The 24444-nt window shown below is 45.7% G+C and overlaps 1 protein-coding gene across 1 annotated transcript in view; it reads left to right on the top strand.

The window, feature by feature from the left end:
* Positions 1-24444, top strand: part of GRIN3B (glutamate ionotropic receptor NMDA type subunit 3B) — a 204889-nt gene that overhangs the window by 174947 nt on the left and 5498 nt on the right. Inside the window, exons 7-8 of the mRNA XM_073594110.1 lie at positions 16710-16874; positions 19606-19673. Of these exons, the coding sequence (XP_073450211.1) occupies positions 16710-16874; positions 19606-19673 (233 nt within the window). The remainder of the gene's footprint in view (positions 1-16709; positions 16875-19605; positions 19674-24444) is intronic.

Here is a 24444-nt window from a genome sequence, read left to right on the forward strand (position 1 = left end):
AACCTACAGAATTGGTCTCCAGTTTCCCTTAAAGCCTTTGAGTCTCTCAAGGCTGCCTTGGTTTCAGCTCCTATGTTGGCACATCCTGATCCTACTCTGCCCTTCATTCTTGAGGTTGATGCGTCATAGACTGGAGTAGGCACCCTTCTGTCTCAACGTCCTACCTCTGAGAGCGATATGCATTCTTGTGGCTACTTTTCTAAGAAATTGTCTCCTGCAGAATGCAATTATGATATTGGGGACAGAGAATTGTTAGCTATCATTTTTAGCTCTTAAGGAATGGAGGCATCTCCTCGAGGGTAAAACAAGTGGGGGTTGGTGCTGCGCTGCTCAGAAAAAGGCAAATAAAAAAGCAGCGTGCTGCTAAAGGTAGCAGTACACCTCCAAAATAAGACAGAAATGAATAAATAATGTAAATAATATCCACGGTAAATGGTAAAGTGACAGTATTCAAAGTGCATAATTAGCAATGTGCTGCTAAAGATAGCAGTACACATCCAAAATATAAACAGAAATGAATAAATAATGGAAACAAAATCCACGGTAAGTAATCAAGTGACAGTATTTCAAAGTGCCAAGTGCATAATAAATCACAACTCTGTAATAATTCTTCTTTGTATAAAATATGTGCAGAAAATATAAATGAACTGTGTAAAGATTGCAAAATCAACTGTGCAAGACCAGCAAAAAACCTTCCTGTGCAAAGTGAAAATAAACTGTGCAGGATGCAATAAAATGTGCAAAATGCTATACATTCCAAAATGTGCAACATTCAAATGAACTGTGCAAAATCCAAAAATCCTTTCTTCTTTGTGCAAACAGCATATATGTGCAAACACAAGGTGCTGAGGAATATGATAATCTCCTCTTCATGCAGAGACACACACTAGTAAAAGTGGCCTCTTACCTTGCGGTATTGAGGTAACCGCATGTATGTATATATATAACAGTTTTCCTCCTCCTCCAAGATGGAGTCAGTTCCTACTCCTGTAATACCTCCGATCGCATTCTAGCCACTATTCGCACTAGTCCCACTTCATCTTTGGGTGACAAAATTCTTGCTGCTCAGATGCATTCTCCTTCTGAGAAACCTTGTGACCGCTGCTTTGTCCCTGAGAATCTCTGCACTGCTTTGCTCCAGACTTACAGTACCATTCTCCCAAGGCAGCTGGTCATTCAGGGAAGAAACAACTCATCTGGTCTATTTCTCAACAATTGTGGTGGCCTAGTCTCCACGCTGATGTAACTGTTATCATAGCTGCTTGTTCCGTGTGTGCTCAGAGTAAAACAGCTTCCAGTGGGACTCCTACAACCCATACCCAATAGAGAGAGGCCTTGCACTCGCTTGTCTATGGATTTTATTGTGAAGTTACCCAACTCCCAGGGCAACACAGTTATTCTTATGGTGATTGACCAGTTCTCGAAGATGCCACATTGTATTCCACTTAAGAAGTTGCCTACATCCAAAGAATTGGCATCCATTTTTGCTCTGGAGATCTTTCGGTTACATGGGCTACCCAAGGTTATCATCGCGGACAGGGGTAGCCAGTTTGTGTCCAGGTTTTGGCGAGCCTTTTGTGCACAGTTGGAAATTCAGCTTTTCTTCTCCTCAATGTATCACGCGCAGTCCACCTCGCTATCATGTCCTCGCCAGGTTCAGGTTGAGAATCATGAGTATGAGAGTCATGAGAAGTATGAGATACAATCTATCATTGACTTCAGCAGGGTTCAGTGGGCGCATACAGTACCTTGTTCATTGTGAAACGCCCTACTCCCATAGGAACGGCTAAAAGTTTGTTCTTCCCTGAAGTTTGTTCCATTACCCCTTTCCCTCCTCCAAAGACACGACACGCAGACAGTCATTAAACAGTTGAACTATGTACATTTTTATTGCGGTTCCATGTTAAATGCTGCACTGCAACGGAAAGTCACTCTGAATAACTTCCAGTGGTTTTAAGTGATGAGAAATACAACTTTGAATCCAGAATAAATGAAACTCTCGTTAGTAAAGCTTCTATCTGGCATGAATTCTCATGAAGTAATGCATCTTTCCTTCCTCCTGTTAGCCACCACTTCCTGACTGTACAGTCCTTCTGATTCTAACTCCATGAACGATACTCTGAATAAAGTTCAGGAGATGACTCTTGGATTCCTCCAGGGTATTAGTTCTCTAAGGCTCAGCTCCTGTTCTCCTGAACCCGCACACTAATCCCTATAAAGTCTCTCAGAAGTACTGTTCCCCTGGGTTACACTCACATGTGTTGCCGAGTAATCATCCATGTCGCACATAGAAGATCCTCTCCCAGTTCTTGTGTGTCAGTATAGTGACTGTCCCATAAAGAATCTCCAGCAGTCTCATCTCCTCCTGCATCTCTCCTCCATAGCATGCTTCCCCCTTCCCCGCAGGGGAGAGCACCAAAGCTGTACTCAAACTACATCCTTCCTTCTGGATCTCTAAAACTCCCATGTACCAAGAACCCCAGGAAGCATGTGACCAAACCTTTTATAGAAGTCCCGCCTCTGCCCAAACAAATTAATGATTGGTCCAGAGGGGTCTTCCAGAACTACCTGTCACTCTAACTTGTATTCTTTCCATCCTCCAAGTCAAAACATGAAAAATAGAGGAAACTGCTCAAGTAAAGTACGAGGGGTCACACCCTCCTCTACTCTAGTAAACCTCCCATGCCAATTAAACCCACCAGTTTTACACCGCAGTGTGAAACACTGGCAATTTTGGCCTAATTCTACACCTAACTCTCTATTATAACACTCACCTAAACAGGTGGGCGCTACATACCCCCCCCCCCCCCCCCCCCCTTAAATCACAACTTTCCCTAGTTGTGGGAAAACCTTTCCCCAAACCAGGAAACAATTGTTCTAACTTTCCCCAACTTGAAGTGTTGTGTGCGAAAAGAGCATAGAAATTAAACAAAAGTGTATGTGCAATAATAATCACAATTCCTATCTTATGAGTCCCTAACACTTCAGGTATTTACACATAGACAGCCGTCTTGAAGGTACCTGTAAAAGAAACATAGATATGCATCCTAATCTTCAACCTATCTACACATACATAATTTTTCTTGGCATATGTAATACCACCAGAACTGCTGTTCTCTCAAAAGAAGCCTAGAGACTCCTGCACAACAGAGTCTGTATGGTCACGCCAGGTATAACTTTCAAGTCCAAAAGCACAAAACACTTTCTGGATGACTCCAACTGGGAGTTCATAACATTTTTTTTTTTCAAACTACAAAGGGACAGACAGGGTCAACAGCAGAAAATGTGTCCATACTAATCAGGTAGGCCCGCTGGCTGTTGCCTTGCATTGGCAGTTATTGGGAAATCCCACCCTAGCCCAGCTACTTACTTGTAGTCATAGGGTAGAACAATCAAATAATATTTTGTGGCAGCTCCTATGCCAGAGTCCTGTTCACAAATAGTATCGGGGATCAGGCAGTCTCTTCCGGGAATCCCCTGTACCTTTTACTGAAATTGAGAAACTGCACGTGTGCTGACCCGCTTTAAGGACTAAGACCCTGTCCTTATAGATAGCCCTCCCCAGCTTCCATTCCCTGAAGATGTCCTGAAAAGGGATCCATACTTCACTGTCTGGGGTGCGTTGCGGCTTGGGCACGTGCAGATAGTCCCACACTAACTCTCTTTCCCATTCCTCTCTGGAAGCCTCAATGATGTCCATTATTGACTCCGGAACGTAAGGATTATCATATCCCCACTCTTGCGCCACTTTCCTCTGGACATCCCTCTGAAACCTAGACAGGCGAGGTAACTCCTTTGTTTTTCCCCTCCCAGGCAGAACATATGCATCCGGGGCCTTGATAGCCCTCTGCTGGAATGAGGAAGAGCTGTGAGAGGGAGTCTTGGATAATTTTGAAGAAAGTCTGATGGGGGGTATGGAAGGCTTGATGAAAATGGCTGTGTCCCTTGCAACTCCTGTGGAAGCCTCCGTTGATGTGGAGCTCTCCAAGAACACTTCATCTTCACTAGAACTGCCTTCTTCTGGGGATGATCTCTCAAACAGGCGTTCGACAGACCCATACCTGTCCAGTATCTCTGGTGACCCCCAGTCTATGGCCCGGCCCTTATCTCCCCTGTCCAGATCACCCGAGATATCACTATCTCCTTCACCTGGCTCCCTCTGGACAGGTTCAAAAAGGGGCTTACTTACAATGGTTGGCATTTCAAGGGAACATCTTGGGGCCTGCTTAACTATGTTAGCAACCCCTGGAGCCCCGACCAAACCACAGGCCTCCCCATCAGGTCCTACCTGAACCTCCGGCACCTCCGATTCCTTGGAACCAGGCTGGAACTCCTTTGCTGCTGCTGCGAACACAGGCGACTCTTGGCCCACTCCGGTCACCTGCGTTTGAGGCTTACAAAGTCCGGTTGTGAGACTGGCATGGTAGTACCGGACCTCTTGTTGAACAGGTCCCAGGCGTGTGAGCTGTGATTTGCAGTGTCCGCAGCGGGTCCAGCCACGGACTCCCACTGTAGGTTTCTGACATGCAGGGCACAGCATGCAGAGCTGCTCCACGCCCTCTACTACTCCAAGCACCAGTCCTCCGGTGAGCTCCAGGCGGATGCAGGTGTCCACGAGGACTTGGTCCTGCTCGTCAGTTTGCTGCATGGCTAGCGTAACTCTGAATGTGCATCGCCATCTTCGTCCGCCTTCTGTATGGCGCGTGGCACGCTGGCTGCTGACAACCTCTCCTCTAGGGCGTGGATCCGCCTCTCAGCTTGTTGGCTCAGCGCGCGAGGAACTGTGACTCTACATTTGTTGGTCGCACCACAGCGACACCTGGTGGCAGGCTTCGTAGAACTGCAGGTTACAGCAGCTAACTGACTTTTACACAGTGGAAATGTTCCTTGTGATGCCCCAAACTGTAAAAGAAATAGTCTCTGTATTGTATTCGGTACCACACCACTCCCTGTGTCCATGTTTCCAAGGGCAACAGCGGCACCCACAACTCCATCACATTCCCGACTGTGGAGCAGGCAAATTGTAGCAAACAGTGGCGATGCTGGTGCTGTACCCACACCGGGCATCTCTGTATATGGCATAGGTGCCGTCTGCGATGGTCCCCTGGGACTATCCGGATACAGTCACTGTAATGCTGGGACTGTCTGCGAGGTTGCTGGGGGCAAGTAAAATCTCGATGGGACCTCCATGAAGCGCCCTACTCCCGTAGGAGTGGCTAAAAGTTTGTTCTTCCCTGAAGTTTGTTCCATTACCCCTTTCTCTCCTCCAAAGACACGACACGCAGACAGTCATTATCCACTTGCTTACTAGGCACTTAAACCCCCCTCCTATCCAGACCAATTTTCAGCTTTCAGTGCTCTCACACTTTGAATGACAATTACTCAGTCATGCAACACTGTACCCAAATGATTTTTTTGTCCTTTTTTTCATACAAATAGAGCTTTATTTTGGTGGTATTTGATCACCTCTGGGTTTTTTATTTTTTGCTCTATAAATGAAAAAAGACCGAAAATTTTGAAAAAAAAACGCATTTTTCCTCATTTCTGTGATAAAATTTTGCAAATTCGTAATTTTTCTTCATAAATTTTGGCCACAATTTATACTGCTACATATCTTTAGTAAAAATAACCAAAAATTAGTGGAAATTATTTGGTCTGTGTAAAAGTTTAGAGTCTACAAGCTATGGTGCAAATCATAAAAAAATTATCACATCTGATGTACTGGTGGCCTATCTCATTTCCGGAGACCCTAACAAGCCAGGAAAGTACAAATGCCCCCCAAATAACCCCTTTTTGGAAAGTAGACATTTCAATGTATTTAGTTAGAGGCATGGTGAGTTATTTGGTGAGTTATTTTTTTCCCACAATTCTTTGCAAAATTGAGATTTTTTTTTTTTCCCCACAAAATTGTCATTGTAATAGCTTATTTCTCTCACATGGCATGTGTATACCACAAATGACACCCCAAAATACATTCTGCTACTCCTCCTGAGTATTACGATACCACATGTGTGTGACTTTTTCACTGCCTGGCCACATACAGAGGCCCAACATGCATGGAGCACCATCAGGTGTTCTAGGAGCATAAATTACACATCACATTTCTCAACCACCTATTACACTTTTGAAGGCCCTGGAGCACCAGGACAATGGAAACACCCACAAAATGACCCCATTTTGGAAAGCTAACACCCCAACGTATAATCTATGAGGCATTATGAGTCTTTTGAATGGTTTATTTTTTTCCAGAAGTTTTTGGAAAATGTGGAAAAAAATGAAAACGCATTTTTTTTTACACAAAGTTGTCCGTTTATAAGATATTTCCAACACATAGCATTTAGATAGCAAAAATGACACCCCAAAATACATTCTGCTACTCCTCCTGAGTATTACGATACCACATGTGTGGGACTTTTTCACTGCCTGGCCACATACAGAGGCCCAACATGCATGGAGCACCATCAGGTGTTCTAGGAGCATAAATTACACATCACATTTCTCAACCATCTATTACACTTTTGAAGACCCTGGAGCACCGGGACAATGGAAACACCCACAAAATGACCCCATTTTGGAAAGCTAACACCCCAACGTATAATTTATGAGGCATAGTGAGTCTTTTGAACGTTTCATTTTTTTCCAGAAGTTTTTGAAAAATGTGGAAAAAAAATGAAAATGCATTTTTTTTACACAAAGTTGTCCGTTTATAAGATATTTCCAACACATAGCATTTGGATAGCAAAAATGACACCCCAAAATACATTCTGCTACTCCTCCTGAGTATGGCGATACCACATGTGTGAGACTTCTACACAGCTTGGCCACATACAGAGATCCAACATGCAAGGAACACCGTCAGGTGTTCCAGGGACACATAGCATGCACATACCAAGAATTACACCCCAAAATACATTATGCTGAGCAAAGCGTAAACAAAAGATTACCTGTGGTTGTAGTAGCGCAGTTGTACACAGGAGGATAGCACTGGTCCAGGCAGCAGGCAGGGACTTGGTCAGCAGCGGCGAACACAATTGTCCAGGCAGCAGGCAGGGTTACTGTCCATATAAAGTCCAGGGTCAGTGCAGGCAGAGATATTGTCCGCAGTGCCAAAAATATTGGTCCTGGTAGTAGGCAGGTCCATGTGGTGTGGTCAGTGCGACAGGCAGAGGCATGACGGCAGTAAGTCCTACAGGCAGAAGTAGGGCCTCGTTCAGGACAGAATGGGGACAGGGGTAGAGGCTTCTCCCACCCAAATCTCTTTGAAGCCTCCGAGTCTCCAGACCCTAATCTAGGATTGAGAAAACCAAAAAATTGTTTTCTTCATCCAGAAAAACAATTCTGGAGCCCCTCACATATGTGAGACCCCTGTGTTGAATCCCACTAGTCCAGTATCAGGGTACAAGATCAGTCCAAGAGGCAGGCAAATATCATGGTCAAACAGTCCAAGGTCAGTTCCAAATCAGGCAGATGTATGTACAGAATCGTTAGGCAGAAGCATGGTCGAATAACAGTCCAGGGTCAGTTCCAGATCAGGCAGAGGTATGTGCAGAATCATTAGGCAGAAGCATGGTCGAATAACAGTCCAGGGTCAGTTCCAGATCAGGCAGAGGTATGTACAGAATCGTTAGGCAGAAGCGTGGTGAAATAACAAGCCAGGGTCAGTTACAGAGGAGGCAGTGGCATAAGGGGTGTGAGGGTAAATTGCAGGAACGGAGGCTTACGTTAACCATACTTCACTAATAATTTAGTGAAGTATGGTAACGACGAAAACATTCACCTATGCAGAGGCCTGGTTCAGAAGCACATTGTGCACAATAATAAGATGTGTCTCTTCTGAATCCTGCTCTGGTACACACCTTACATTTTTTTTGCCGTCGTTGGCCTGTTGGTTTGGGAGGGATCTTATCGGGAAAGTGGCGTTCGGAGAGTCGACTTAGAACATCTGATAGGATATTTTCTGGGGGGCCGTTCGGGAATGTAAGGGCAGTGAAAACTTCCTCCTGGTAGCCAAGGAAGCGTTTGGGGTTTTGGGTGGAGTTACGATAAATGACATATGAATTGTAGATGGCCAAATGAAAAAAATAAATTGCGACTTTCTTATACCAATGGTATGTCCGTCTTGTAGCGAGGTACGGTTCCAGCATCTGGTCATTCAAGTCGACTCCCCCCATAAACAAATTGTAATCAAAGATGCATTTAGGTTTCTGTATGGGGCCATTTCTTCTGGGGATTTCCATGAAGGTATCATCCTGGATTGAAGACAACATGTACACATATCTTTTGTCTCTCCACTTCACTGCCAAAATCTCGTTGTTTCGTAGACTTACCGTTTCTCCTTTTCTCAATTTTTTATTGACCAGACTTTGAGGAAAGCCCTTCCGGTTCTTTTTAACGGTACCACATGCAGGCGTCTTCTTTCGATGAAGGTTGTGGAACAGGGGCAGAGATGTGCAGAAGTTGTCTACATACAGGTGGTAGCCTTTCTCCAGTAGGGGGTACGTGAGGTCCCAAACAATTTTCCCGCTTGATCCCAAGTAGTCTGGGCAATTAGGGGGTTGCAGCTGGGTGTCCTTCCCTTCGTACACTTTGAAGGCATACAAGTAACCTGTGACTCGGTCACATAATTTGTATACCTTCACCCCATAGCGGGCACTTTTACTGGGAATATATTGTTTTACTTTAAGCCTGCCACTAAACTTAACAAGGGACTCATCCACACATATGTTTTTGTCCAGGGTAAACAGCAGGGGGAATAGTACAGAAAAATAATTTAAAAGTGGCCGAATTTTGAAAAGTCTGTCATAGTTTGGGTCATTTCGGGGAGGGCACTGGGTATTGTCGTTGAAATGAAGAAACCTCAATATCATGAGGTATCTCTTTCTGGGCATTACCTTGGAGTATACTGGCATGTGTTGGAGGGGGTGGGTTGACCAATAGGACAGCAAAGTGTTTTTTTTGTGAGTCCCATGTTAAATGAGAGCCCTAAAAAAACCTTCAACTCCTCCACCGTTAGGTCTCTCCACTCATAGGGACGGGCATAGTAGGACGTTGGATTATTCAAAATTAATTGCTGTGCATAAAGGTTGCACTGGGCCACAATATTTGACAGCATGTCCTCTGTAAAAAATAAATTTAAAAAATCTATTGGGGAAAAATTCTCCGTGTTCACCTGGACTCCTGGCTGGGCAGTGAAAGGGGGAATGTTGGCTTCTCCTGAATTAGGAGGAAGCCACAAGGGGTTCTGCAGGGCATAGGGAAGGCTGGCTTGGGTCCTTGGCCTTTCTTGCCGAGGCACTGCGGTGCTGGTGGATGGGACTGCGGTGCTGGTGGATGGGACTGCGGTGCTGGTGGATGGGACTGCGGTGCTGGTGGATGGGACTGCGGTGCTGGTAGATGCCACTGCCTCCCCACCAGAATGCCTTCGTTTGGCGGGCCAAATCTCTTCCTCCTCTGCGTCACTCAGTGTTCCACTACTGAGGACTGGCTCATAATTTATGTCCGACTCAGAATCGGAGTCGGAAAGGGAATCCGAAAAAGAAAGCTCCCCGTTGCTCTCGTCGGCCTGGGACAGTATTTGGTACGCCTCCTCGGCGGAAAAGCTTCTTTTGGACATGGTTGCTAAGCCTGCACTGATGGGCACTGATGAGGCGGCACTGATGAGCACAGATGGGCACTGAGGTGGCACAGAGGGGCACTGATGAGGTGGAACAGATGTGCACTAATGAGGTGGAACAGATGTGCAGATGTGCACTGATGAGGTGGCACAGGTGGGCACTGATGAGGCGGCACAGGTGGGCACTGATGAGGTGGAACAGATGTGCACTAATGAGGTGGAACAGATGTGCAGATGTGCACTGATGAGGTGGCACTGGTGGGCACTGATGAGGTGGCACAGGTGGGCACTGATGAGGCGGCACAGGTGGGCACTGATGAGGTGGAACAGATGTGCACTGATGAGGTGGAACAGATGTGCACTAATGAGGTGGAACAGATGTACAGATGTGCACTGATGAGGTGGCACTAGTGGGCACTGATGAGGTGGCACAGATGGGCACTGATGAGGCGGCACAGGTGGGCACTGATGAGGTGGAACAGATGTGCACTGAGATGGCACAGATGTGCACTGATGAGGTAGCACAGATGTGCACTGATGAGGTGGCACAGCTGGGCACTGATGGGATGGCACAGATGGGGCGGCACAGATGGAGCGGCACAGATGGGGCGGCACAGATGGAGCAGCACAGATGGGCACTGATTGCACAGATGTGCACTGAGGCAGCACAGTCGGGCACTGATTGGCACAGGTGGGCACTGATGAGGTGGCACAGGTGGGCACTGATGAGGTGGCACAGGTGGGCACTGATGAGGTGGCACAGGTGGGCACTGATTGTGCAGATGTGCAGCTGGACACTGATCACCGCTGGGCAGACAGGTGGGCACCGATTGGCACAGGTGGGCACCGATTGGCACTGTACTGATGGGGCACTGTACTGATGGGGCACTGTAATGATGGGCACTGTGGGCACTGTAGGCACAGTAAAATGCAGAGTAAACACTCACAGATCGCTGACAGATCTCTCTCTCCTCACACGCTGTCTCTGTGTAAGGAGAGAGAGCCGGCAATGAGAGATGATCTCAATTGTTTACATTTCAGATCATCCCTCATTGGAGGCAGCGATCGCGCTGTAAACGGCCGCTGTGATTGGCCATTTACAGTGATCTGTGATTGGCTGTGTCCAAGGGACACGGCCAACACAGAATCTCCCCGTTGCACGCTCGTGAGCGCGCATGGGGAGCGAGGAAAGGGGAGGCCGTCATATGACGGCCTCCCGGGAATTGACATCCGCGCTGAAGCCGTCATTCGGCTACGGCCGGATGTCAAGAGGTTAAACAGTTGAACTATGTACATCTTTATTGCGGTTCCATGTTAAATGCTGCACTGCACCGGAAAGTCACTCTGAATAACTTCCAGTGGTTTTAAGTGATGAGAAATACAACTTTTAATCCAGAATAAATGAAAGCCTCGTTAGTAAAGCTTCTATCTGGCATGAATTCTCATAATGTAATGCTGCATTGCACCGGAGAGTCACTCTGAATAACTTCCAGTGTTTTTGAGTGATGAGAAATACAACTTTGAATCCAGAATAAACGAAACTCTCATTAGTAAAGCTTCTATCTGGCATGAATTCTCATGAAGTAATGCATCTTTCCTTCCTCTTGTTAGCCACCACTTCCTGATTGTACAGTCCTTCTGATTCTAACTCCATGAACGATACTCTGAATAAAGTTCAGGAGATGACTCTTGGATTCCTCCAGGGTATTCGTTCTCTAAAGGCCCAGCTCCTGTTCTCCTGAACCCGCACACTAATCCCTATAAAGTCTCTCAGAAGTACTGTTCCCCTGGGTTACACTCACATGTGTTGCCGAGTAATCATCCATGTCGCACATAGAAGATCCTCTCCCAGTTCTTGTGTGTCAGTATAGCGACTGTCCCATAAAGAATCTCCTGCAGTCTCTTCTCCTCCTGCATCTCTCCTCCATAGCATGCTTCCCCCTCCCCCGCAGGGGAGAGCACCAAAGCTGTACTCAAACTACATCCTTCCTTCTGGATCTCTCAAACTCCCATGTACCAAGAACCCCAGGAAGCATGTGACCAAACCTTTTATAGAAGTCCCGCCTCTGCCCAAACAAATTAATGATTGGTCCAGAGGGGTCTTCCAGAACTACCTGTCACTCTAACTTGTATTCCTTCCATCCTCCAAGTCAAAACATGGAAAATAGAGGAAACTGCTCAAGTAAAGTGTGAGGAGTCACACCCTCCTCTACTCTAGTAAACCTCCCATGCCAATTAAACCCACCAGTTTTACACCGCAGGGTGAAACACTGGCAATTTTGGCCTAATTCTACACCTACCTCTTATTATAGCACTCACCTAAACAGGTGGGCGCTACAATTGGAAAGGATACCGTCCGGAAGAACACTCATGGGTCTCATCCTCGGACGTAGATGCTCCTGTCCTGCTCTGTGCATTCCATAGACTTTTTCCCCTCAAACCTGGTGCTCCTCTGATGGGGAGGGGTCATTGAGGAGGTGGTACTGTCAGGGCTGGGCCCTCAGGTGCTCTCTTCTCTGTGCTCAGGCTGCGCAGCTGTCCGATAATTGTCAGCACTCATGGTTTCCACAGTGGCTCACCTGGTGATCATTTCCTGCTCCTCAGTCCCACCTACAGCCAGCCCCTTCTGGCTATTTAAAGTGCCTTGTTCATTCCTTTAGTGCCTTCGCCTTGTCAACATATCTGGAGATTCTCTGCTCTGTTCCTGTGAAAGACTTTGCCTGGCTGACGTCTCTTCTGGTTCCTGATCCTGTTCTTCTGCCTGATCTCTGGTTTCCTGATTACTGGCTTGTCTGACTACCCACATTGGCTTCCAATCCCTGGCTACTGATCTGTACCAATTTTACCATTGCATTAAAAGGTGTGATTTTACTGCAATTTCTCAGTCTGATTAATGGTTCCTGACAGTACCGCCATCCTTTACGGAATGGTTTGTAATTATTTTTTTTAAATGCAACGTGCTCTCTAAATTGACAGGGTGTAAAAGAGGAGTGATGAAGTCATGATCTCCAACTAATCCAAAAAGAATGTACCTTGTATTCGATAAAAAAATACAAGGCGTTTTGTAAATGGCGATGATGCCAAGTGAGTGGCTGTCCCACTGTGTAGGCGGAACAAAACATATACTGTAACATGCACGGATGTCAGTCATAGACCTCCTCTCCCCACCCTCCTGATTAGCCCATTCCCACCTGGAGTACTCACACATATAGGCCTATGTTTGACACATGTTTAAGACAGAAGTCCGACCGACCACCCGAGCCCATGAGACCTGGGGGTCTTGGCCTCCTGACGCATGCTACATTCTCACAGACAGGGACTCCTTTTACTCCATCACCACCCACTCCAGCACTGACCAGGCTTGCACTAGTAAAACACACAACTCTCTCTTCACTTCCCCGGTTTTGACTGAACGCATCGCTTTACAACATTAGGTCATGACACAGAGGCTCTCAGTTTCAATGAAACTTCTTTATTTGCATTAAATGACAGAACTGGAGAGTCCAGATAATGGTGTCAACAATTCCAAATTATGGCTCGTATAAGTACAGCATCTTTGTTTGATGTGGCATTCAGCAGCATTGTGGCTGTCGTTTTTTGTTTTTTTTGTTTTTTTTGTAACAGAAGGAATCTTTATTAGAAAAAAACATCAGTTTACATGTGAATAGCTGTAGACATTGCAGGAGAATGAGTTGTTTCATCTAACAGGTATTGGCTAGGTTATCTTGCATACAAGAGGTATATCATCACTTATTGTCAGTCATTGGATATGATCACTTAACCCATGCAATCGGCATATGTAAATAGCGATACCAAAGTTACCCATACACCCACCCGCCTGTGGGGGGAGTTTATTGTATTTTAGGTCAACAGAAACCTGGGGGGTGGAGGGGGGAAAGGGGAAGGGCGGCAGGGGGGAGAGAGGAGCCAGTGCAGTAAATCCTGTCGTCAAGCTACACCATGAGGTGTCTGGCCTCCACCCACACCGACCATATTTTCTGAAACTTTTTAGGGCAGTTGCCACCCATATATGTCAACTTATATAGTGGGAGAGTGGCATTCACCATTGTTTTCCATACGGATATCTGGGGTGGCTCAGGTGCCTTCCAGTTAATCAAAATAGTTTTCCTGGCATAGTATGCCCAATAAAAGATAAACATCTTGGTGTGCGTGTTGGTAGGTATATTATCATTCACTCCTAAAAGAAGAATCAGGGGATCAAGTTTGAGGGGTATCCCACTAATGGAACTGATGTCAGCAACTACCGCCTGCCAGAATGTCTGTATTAGGGGGCACTCCCAGACCATGTGTATGTAGTTGCCTATTCCCCCTCCTCAGTGTGGACATTAGTCATCAGCAGTGCGATAGATAACTGATAGTCTTTTTGGTGTATAGTACACCCTATGGAGAAATTTTATCTGTATGAAGCGATCTTTAGCTGATATCAGAAGGGGGATGTATTGTTGGAGGCACTGGGACCAATCTTCCTCTGTCAGGCTCGGTATATCTCTCTGCCAAGCAGTGAATGCTCTGCCAGCCCCATTACTACCGGCACATGTGAGTCTAAAGTATATGGAGGATAGCGTTCTGTCTATATTGCATGCTGTGAGAAGTTGTTCAACCGAGTGTGGAGCCACGGTGACCGGATCTGGAAACTGTGCCCTGATTGCATGTCGAAGCTGTATGAACCTGAAATACATTCATAGAGGAAGTGAGAATCTACTCTTAAGTTTGCTAAGGGGGAGGAGACGGTCTCCAGGCATTGGAGAGTCCTGGAGAGTTTTAACTCCGTGTCTGGCCCATATTTGTGGGTCGGGCACAGTCCTCAAATGGCTCTGGGTTACCCCATAGGGAAGTATAGGGAGAATAGGTCCGGGGCTCCGCCAGAGACCCCGAAACTCGTCTCCACAATCCTACACTGGTTTTCATAGGGGTGGTAATGTGTATGTTGGATCTGGGCCCTCGGTACACTAAATTGCTGAGTTCTGCATATGATCCATGTACCGCATTTTTGGAGAAATTTCTGTAGAATCGTGCACACATTAGCTTCCAAGTAGTCTGGCAAGTGTCTCTGGACATACATGCCTAAATATTTAAATTTTGAAGAGGGGCCAGTAAGCTGGGGGGGATCTATTGTTTAATTGCTTAATTTTAATGCCCAAGAACCTGCCGAACACTTCGAAGACCTCCAAGGCCACCGCTAAGGAACCATGGGGGTCGCTGAGATATAGAAGGGTATCATCCACGTACATTGATATTTTTTCTACCAGGGGTGGCACCGATATACCAGCTACTCTGCTGGAGGATCGGATCGTCGCAGACAGTGGCTCGATGGCAAAGGCGAAGAGGGTGGGAGAGAGGGGGCAGCCCTGTCTAGTGCCCCGGCGGAGTGGGAAAGCTGCAGACAGAATACCACTCGTGCGGACCCTGGCCATCAGTTTAGAGTATAGCAGCCGTAGTCACGATATAAAGACTGGGCTGAACCCAAATTTATGCATCACTGACCACAGGTACTCTCACTCCACTGAGTCAAAGGCTTTTTTGACATCCAGGAAGGCAATCACCTTTGCCCCCCCTCCCCCAGCCACCCGATCAATCATCGTGAACAACCGCCTCAGGTTAATATCAGTGCCCTTCCCCGGCATAAAGCTCGTCTGGTCCCCATGTACCATGGACAGTATTATTCCATTATGTCGGTTAGCCAAGATCTTTGTAAGGATCTTGGAGTCAACATTAAGCAAGGAGATGTGTCTGTATGAGGAGCAAAGTTCGGGGTCCTTCCCTGGCTTAGGAATAACCACTATAATCGCTCGCAACATAGAGGGCGGCAGTTGAGTGTCTCTGATCGAGGTCTGCAGTATCTCCCTTAACGTGGACACCAACAACTCACTATGTGTCTTAAAGAATTTGGCTGGGAGGCCGTCCTCCCCCGGGGTCTTGCCCGTCTGCATAGATGCCACCGCACTCCAAATCTCTTTCAGAGTGAACGGGGCATCCAGGCACAACTGGGCCTCCACTGAGAGCGTGGGAAGTTCAATACTGTCTAGGTAAGACTGGAGTTCAGCCTGGGAGTACCCGGCCTTAGAGGAATAAAATTCAGCATAGTAGGAGGCAAAACATGAGTTGATTTCTCCTGGGTCTGTTAGCAGTCTGTGGCAGTAGGTTTCAAACAGGAAAGTCTCTGTTCTCTCATTCCTTCCTAGACATGGCTCTGCACTATGCTGTCCACCCCTGTCCCAAAAGTGAGAACAAAATGTAACCCTAAGTCCACAACCTCTTCTGTAGGTCACCGTTCCAGCTCTGTTTTGAGCTCTAACTCCACCTGCCTTATATGGGGGCTCCCACATGACACTCCACCATTAGGAAAAGCAACCCTTAAGAGAACCTCTACCTGCCTACAACTGCATGCGGACAACAGGGTGTCATTCACTTGGCACCCCGCTGATTACTACAGTGATTGTCAACTTCCACAATGATCTATCAGGTATGAAATATGCATACTTACAGTGGTCCAAACTGGATCAATGGAACTATGCAATTAAGATCATACCTGAATTCAGCTTTAAAGAGGTCTATTCATTAAATAAAAAGAGGGTCAATTGAGCAGGAGGTAAGGACAGAGGCAATCTGGTTCCAAGTGAGGGGCAGTTAGAAGCTGAGAAGAAATAATGATCATGTGGAGAGATGAACTGCGCTTTAAAAAGTCTACCTCCCTTTTCATGCTAAAATTTGGATAAAGCACTGTATTTTGTTCTTTCTGACTGTAAAATGTGTTAGTGTTGTTATTCAGATGTGCATGTCACCTGTGAATGGGCCCGACACTAGTTACTTGCGAGAACCCCAGCTGGATGCAGCTCCGCTGAAAGCAGTCAGAGGCTGATTGCTCCCGCTGCGTTTAGAGCCAATCGCTTAAAGGTGATCGCTGCATAAGTCATTACATGCGAGTTACTGGGATTAGCTGTGGGAGCAGGCAGTCTTTCATTGCTTTCAGTGGCGTTTTCTCCCACAGCCAATTGCTAGGAACCCCCCTAGGGATCTCACATGCAATTGGGGCCATGTCCATTCACAGGTGTGTTATTGTGATTATATCTTACAGACGCTCCAGATGGGAATTTACCATTTTTCAGGCCTGTTTGTTCTTCTTTGCGTTGGGTTCGGCGGCTCACTTCTGACATCATTGGGTGAGAGAGTGGTCTTCCATTTTGTTATACCTCGTATGCGAAAGCGTCGCAGATTCAAATACTGGCTGCATACTAGCCAGGTAAGTTAAGATTTCAAAATAAAAATGAATGAATTTGCTTTAAAATGTAGTTCAATTTTAAATGAGAACAACTGGAATAATTGACAATCTCAGAATCCCAGATATTTACTCAGTAAATATGTTCTACCCTTTAAGGCTAACACCCAACACTTACATTAACACATAGCAAACATCACTTGACTGTCTTGTTTTTTGATCTACAGTATGATCTTTAGGTTAGTGAACACAACATTTGCAATTTTGTAATGACCCTGAATAAGAAAAAAAAACAATTTTCAAATAAATATACTGTATTCTTAATTCATGGATCTTGGGCTGGTCTCCATGTTTGTATGCCTTTTAACCCTAGAGGAGCTCAGGTTAATCACTCAAAGTTTTCTCAATATCCTGCTCATGCACTCCAAAAAGTAGATAAAGCAAATACAGGTGTCTAAAATTCCTTACATTTCTCCTCCAAAAGCAGAGACATACACAGGGCCGCTGATAAGGCAGTACAACTGGTCCTATTGTACTGGGCCCAGGCCCTATCAGCTAAACAGGAGGGCCCAGAGCAGCTTTATTGTTCATCTCTGCCTAAATGAATAAATGGATTTTACTAGACCACACCCCCACTTCTACTTGCTTACCAAAGCTTAAATTACATTTCCCTGGGCTCCATCAGGCCAAGAGAGGGGCCCAGGAGGTGGGCGCAGAAGAGGGACTTTTTTAAATTTATGGAGCATAGGTGGATAAAGTCAGTGTCACTGTTCCACTGCATCCCAGGGAGGGGGGTTAGGCGCGGTTGGGGGGGGCCCTGTCAGGAAGGCTGTATGGGGCCCCATAATTTGTCACAGCGGCCCTGGGCATACATAACCTCTCTTCAACCCCTTAAAACAATACCCAAGAACTAAACAAAGAAGGCCGAAAGGGGTTTCCTACGCTGTGTTACTTACCTTTCAAACAAACAGATTTGCAAAACAAACTGCAAGAATCCTTTATATGTCGAGAACACAGCAGTAACATCAAACAATGGACAGGTAATACAAACACTTGACATTTCAGGGCTCAGGCATGCACTACATAAAGAATGTAGGGTTCAGAAGTGCACTACATAAAGAATGCAGGGCTCGGCTATGTCCATCTATGCAGCCTCACCAGTGCCCATCCAATGCAGCCTCACCAGTACCCATCCAATGCAGCCTCACCAGTGCCCAGCAATGCAGCCTCACCAGTGCCCAGCAATGCAACCTCACCAGTGCCCATCTATGCAGCCTCACCAGTGCCCATCTATGCAGCCTCACCAGTGCCCATCTATGCAGCCTCACCAGTGCCCAGCAATTCAGCCTCACCAGTGCCCAGCAATGCAGCCTCACCAGTGCCCAGCAATGCAGCCTTACCTGTGCCCAGAAACGCAGCCTCACCTGTGCCCATCCAAGGCAGCCTTACCAGTGCCCATCCAATGCAGCCTCACCTGTGCAGGAGATCAGAGGGGAAAGGAAGAGGTGACCCGGCCGGATCATCACACAGGCCAGCGTCGCGCGCTGTGACAGCTTTAATTTGAATCACTATGTGTCCGCCGTCACACAAGTCCCACCTCCTGGATCGGCTCCTACCTATGATAGACAGCACACGTCCATTGAACAAGTGTGCTGTCCATCAATGGAACCAAACTAAGAGGCGGGATTTGTGTGACAGCGGGTGCCCAGCGATTCAAATTAAAGCTGTCACTGCAGGCGACACCAGAACGCCCCTCCTCTGCCTTAGCACCCACTCAGGATCAGCCCTGCACCTGGAGCCGCCCCTGCAATCCGGTGACAAATCTGGGGACAGACTGGCTCCGGGGACAGTGCCCATAGTCCGGGGACTGTCCCCAGAACCCGGGAACATCTGGTCACAGTTTTCTAGAGCCTGTTAATTGTCCTTAGTCTTATGTTCATATACAGTATATGCAGTGAGTTCTGACAGATTTAGGGCTCAGTCACACGAGTATACTCATATTTTCTGCACAGAACGTAGGTTCTTCCTGTCAGAGCTAGGAAAAAAATCCTGTGTAAAATACACATCTAAAATTAGATGCATACAATGTTTAGACATGTATAATTAGTGACTTAAGGGCTAACTAACACAGGTGTCTAAAACGCAGTGTTTAGATGTGGACAGCATACAGTTTTGTATGCATCTAAACACAGCACTGTATCAAGAGACTGTGTATAAATGCATCGCAACATTTTCTTTTCTGAGTGTACACTTAGCTGCACATGCATACAGTCTAGGCACTATTCTGCAATGACAGCAACTACAATAATTTAACCCAGTGTGACTAGTTCTCTTTTAAAAGGTTAAACTTAAATGGAATATGTCTTTTTAGCCTATATACCTTACAAAACTAGTAAGTGAAGAGCTGAATTTGAAAAGTTTGTGAATAGCAGGTAACTAAGCTAATGGTCCTGTTCCTGTATATCTCCATGTTCGTGCTGTTAGCATACCCGCTGTTTATTACCTTTAAAAATCATATATACTTCTATTATGTTTTAGATTTCCATTTACTCTTAAGTTCTTTAGACCTTCAGCCTTGTCCCTTGTATCCATAATTTATCATTTTAATATTTAATTAACCTTTTAGTATCTCCCCTAAAGGCTCTAAATTCTCGGGTTACTCTATTTTTCCATTTATATTCCCAAGAAGTTTACTCTTACCTGAAGAGTACTGAAATTTTGTGAATACTAATATTCTTGTTTTAATATTTAACAGAAAATCCATCGGGCATTAAATATGACCCTTGAAGACCAGGACTTGAAACCCCCAAACCCTGACAAAAGGTATTTTATTTCATATTCATTGTCAATTTAATATACCTCTTGCATAATATTTGTTTTTCCTGGGCGATCCAGATATTACATATAAAGTGAGTGAGCAGCTGACGGGTGCTTCTTTAAGTGTAAATTTAAAGTTGTTCAAGTATAATTTTATATTCTACCCAGCAACATTCATTCATTCATACTTGCCTATAGCCCCTATAATGTGGTTCCTACCATTGCACAAGCTTCCTTGGCAATACTTACATAGTTAGTCAGGTTGAAAAAATACACAAGTCGATCTAGTTCAACCAATAAAAAAAAAAATCATACAATCCCATATACACAATCGTAGCAGACCAGTGGAGGAAGGCGAAAAACCTCAGCAAAGCATGGGGAAAATTCCTTCCTGATCCCCCAAGAGGCAATCGGATATTCCCTGGATCAACTTTACCTATAAATGTTAGTACCCAGTTATATTATGTACATTTAGAAAAGAATCCAGGCCTTTTTTAATGCAATCTACTTAGCTGGCCAGAGCCACCTCTTGAGGGAGTCTATTCCACATTTTCACAGCTCTTACTGTGAAGAAACCTTTCCATATTTGGAGATGAAATCTCTTTTCCTCCAAACGTAATGAGTGCCCCCTTGTCCTCTGTGATGACCTTAAAGTGAATAACTCACCAATTCACTATATGGACCTTATGAATTTGTAAATGTTGATCATATCCCCCCTTTATCTCATCTTCTCAAGAGAGAATAAATTCCTCTAATAAGTTCCTCTAATCTTTCCTCATAGCCAAACTCCTCCATGTCTCTTATCAGTTTGGTTGCCCTTCTCTGCACTTTCTCCAGTTCCCCGATATCCTTTGAGAACTGGTGCCCAAAACTGAACTGCATATTCCAGATGAGGTCTTACTAATGATTTGTACAGGGGCAAAAATGATATCTCTCTCTCTGGAGTGCATACCTCTCTTAATGCAAGAAAGGACTTTGAAAACCGCAGCTGGGCATTGCACGCTATTATTAAGCTTATGATTAGGGATGAGCTTCGAGTTCGAGTCGAACTCATGTTCGACTCGAACATTGGCTGTTCGCAAGTTCGCTGAACAGCGAACAATTTGGGGTGTTCGCGGCAAATTCGAATGCCGCGGAACACCCTTTAAAAGTCTATGGGAGAAATCAAAAGTGCTAATTTTAAAGGCTAATATGCAGGTTATTGTCATAAAAAGTGTTTGGGGACCTGGGTCCTGCCCCAGGGGACATGGATCAATGCAAAAAAAAGTTTTAAAAACGGCCGTTTTTTCAGGAGCAGTGATTTTAATAATGCTTAAAGTCAATCAATAAAAGTGTAATATCCCTTTAAATTTCGTACCTGGGGGGTGTCTATAGTATGCCTGTAAAGGGGCGCATATTTCCTGTGTTTAGAACAGTCTGACAGCAAAATGACATTTTGAAGGAAAATACTCATTTAAAACTACCCGCGGCTATTGCATTGCCGACAATACACTTAGAAGTTCATTGATAAAAACGGCATGGGAATTCCCCAAAGGGGAACCCCGAACCAAAATTTAAAAAAAAAATGACGTGGGAGTCCCCCTAAATTCTATACCAGGCCCTTCAGGTCTGATATGGATATTAAGGGGAACCCCGGCCAAAATTTAAAAAAAAAATGACGTGGGGTTCCCCCTAAATTCCGTACCAGACCCTTCAGGTCTGGTATGGATTTTAAGGGGAACCCCGCGCCAAAAAAAAAAAAAAAAAAACGGCGTGGGGTCCCCCCAAAAATCCATACCAGACCCTTATCCGAGCACGCAACCTGGCAGGCCGCAGGAAAAGAGGGGGGGACGAGAGTGCGGCCCCCCCTCCCTCCTGAACCGTACCAGGCCACATGCCCTCAACATTGGGACGGTGCTTTGGGGTAGCCCCCCAAAACACCTTGTCCCCATGTTGATGAGGACAAGGGCCTCATCCCCACAACCCTGGCCGGTGGTTGTGGGGGTCTGCGGGCGGGGGGCTTATCGGAATCTGGAAGCCCCCTTTAACAAGGTGACCCCCAGATCCCGGCCCCCCCCCTGTGTGAAATGGTAAGGGGGTACATAAGTACCCCTACCATTTCACGAAAAAAGTGTCAAAAATGTTAAAAATGACAAGAGACAGTTTTTGACAATTCCTTTATTTAAATGCTTCTTCTTTCTTCTATCTTCCTTCATCTTCTGGTTCTTCTGGTTCTTCTGGCTCTTCTGGTTCTTCCTCCGGCGTTCTCGTCCAGCATCTCCTCCGCGGCGTCTTCTATCTTCTTCTCCTCAGGCCGCTCCGCACCCATGGCATGGGGGGGTCTGGTATGGATTTTTGGGGGGACCCCACGCCGTTTTTTTTTTTTTTTTTTTTGGCGCGGGGTTCCCCTTAAAATCCATACCAGACCTGAAGGGTCTGGTACGGAATTTAGGGGGAACCCCACGTCATTTTTTTTTTTAAATTTTGGCCGGGGTTCCCCTTAATATCCATACCAGACCTGAAGGGCCTGGTATGGAATTTAGGAGGACTCCCACGTCATTTTTTTTTTTTAATTTTGGTTCGGGGTTCCCCTTTGGGGAATTCCCATGCCGTTTTTATCAATGAACTTCTATGTGTATTGTCGGCAATGCAATAGCCGCGGGTAGTTTTAAATGAGTTTTTTCCTTCAAAATGTCATTTTGCTGTCAGACTGTTCTAAACACAGGAAACATGCGCCCCTTTACAGGCATACTATAGACACCCCCCAGGTACGAAATTTAAAGGGATATTACACTTTTATTGTTTGACTTTAAGCATTATTAAAATCACTGCTCCTGAAAAAACGGCCGTTTTTAAAACTTTTTTTTGCATTGATCCATGTCCCCTGGGGCAGGACCCAGGTCCCCAAACACTTTTTATGACAATAACTTGCATATAAGCCTTTAAAATTAGCACTTTTGTTTATTCATGTTCGTGTCCCATAGACTTTAACGGTGTTCGCGTGTTCGAACGAACTTTTTTCCTGTTCGCATGTTCTGGTGCGAACCGAACAGGGGGGTGTTCGGCTCATCCCTACTTATGATCTACAAAACCCCCCCAAATACAGAACATAGGTCTTACCAAGCCATCACATTGGGTCACACCACGCCAATCAAATTATCTGGAATATGTTAGTAAGCATTTGTCTACTCTCAGATTTCTTTAACTGAAAGTACACTTGAGAAATGTAGACTGACATTTGTTAGTTTCTTGGCTGTTGCTATGGTTTCAGTACATTTTAAGTCTCTGACCTACGGGGGTGAGCAAACTGCTGAACCTAGAAGTGCCTGCATATACCTGCTTCAGAGACCCTCCTATCATGGCCAAATGTTGGGCCTTTCTGATCCTTTTTCTACACATCCAGGTAGTGTCTGAGCTTGCTGCTAACCCTCCATTCTTACAGATATACATTATGTTTGTTGAAAATTATTAAGAACCTCTAATAACTGCTCTATTTTACTGTACTCCATAATATCCTATATCAGGATTAGGCAACCTTAAAGAGGTTGAGATCTACCTGAACAACATAGGAAAAGTCAAAGATCACTGGGCACAGCACAGTGTTGCCTCCTCACACCTGATTTAAACACTTAATTGATGTACTACCATGTCGCAATTGCGTGCATTACACAGCAATCATGGGTTTAAATCAGGTGGTGATGAGGCAACATATCTACTCCTCACCACCTGTCAAACAAACTCGGGTCGCTTTTCAGAGGAGCAGCAGTGCCTGCCGCACCTGTGAATGTGCTGTTAGTGCTCATTCACACATAAAGTTTGGGGGTGGTAAAACCCTGCAGTTGAATTGTGGTTTTACAGCCCCCAATCCCTACCTTCTTTAGCTGCTGAGCCAGCAGCCAAAGGTGTACCCATGTAGCAGCAGGAATTAAGTGCACTGTTGCTTTTGGTTGGTGCTACAGCCTGCCAATCGTGACCCATTCAGGTAAAAAGGGGCCACTCTGCAAGTGTCTCGCAACTGCTTATGCAGGGTCCAAGGGGTTAAAGCAGGTGGTGAGAAAGCAACACAAAGCTGCACCCCTTTTTTTGCTGTACTGCACAAGGTTGCAGGGCACTTGCAGAGTGGCCTCATTCACTTGAATGGGTCATGCTTGGCAGGTGCTACACCCACCAACCTTGACAGGGTGTTTAACTCCTGCTGCAGCTGCGACATGTGTACACTGCAGCTAAAGGGGTTGCGGTTGGGACGGGGTTGATAAAAATACATCTGAACTATGGGGTTTTACCACCCTCAAAGCTGCAAAAGTAAATAAACCCTTACTGTTTTGAGTCCCTTATAAGGCTGTTTTCACACTGATGTGCTGTAGTTTCCCTGCACCGTGGGTGCAGCGCAGTGCATCTGCAATTTTCCTGGGTTAACTTTGCCATAGACTTCTATTGTATCCTGCAGGTGTGGTGCGCTTTCAGAAAGTGCACCAAACCCACAGGATGTAATAGAAGTCTATGGCTAAGCTGCAGGTAAACTGCATCAGTGTGAAAGAAGCCCTATACTATTAGGCCCAGTGTATGGCTTCACACTGACCTGAAGATCTCTTCTTTCCTGCTGCTGGCACCACTTTGGAGACCTCTAGCTGGGATAAGAGGTGGGGTGCAGTTGGTATCACTCTGCATGGGACAGGAGCCAGAACTACAGAGGAGGCATCGGTTTATGCGGCTCTTACTCCCTATTACAGCTCCAACTTTACAAGTACAACCCCTGGCAAAAATTATGGAATCACCAGTCCCTGAGGATGTTCCTTCA

This window comes from Aquarana catesbeiana, linkage group LG01 (assembly GCF_042186555.1).
Source record: "Aquarana catesbeiana isolate 2022-GZ linkage group LG01, ASM4218655v1, whole genome shotgun sequence".
NCBI lineage: Eukaryota > Metazoa > Chordata > Amphibia > Anura > Ranidae > Aquarana > Aquarana catesbeiana.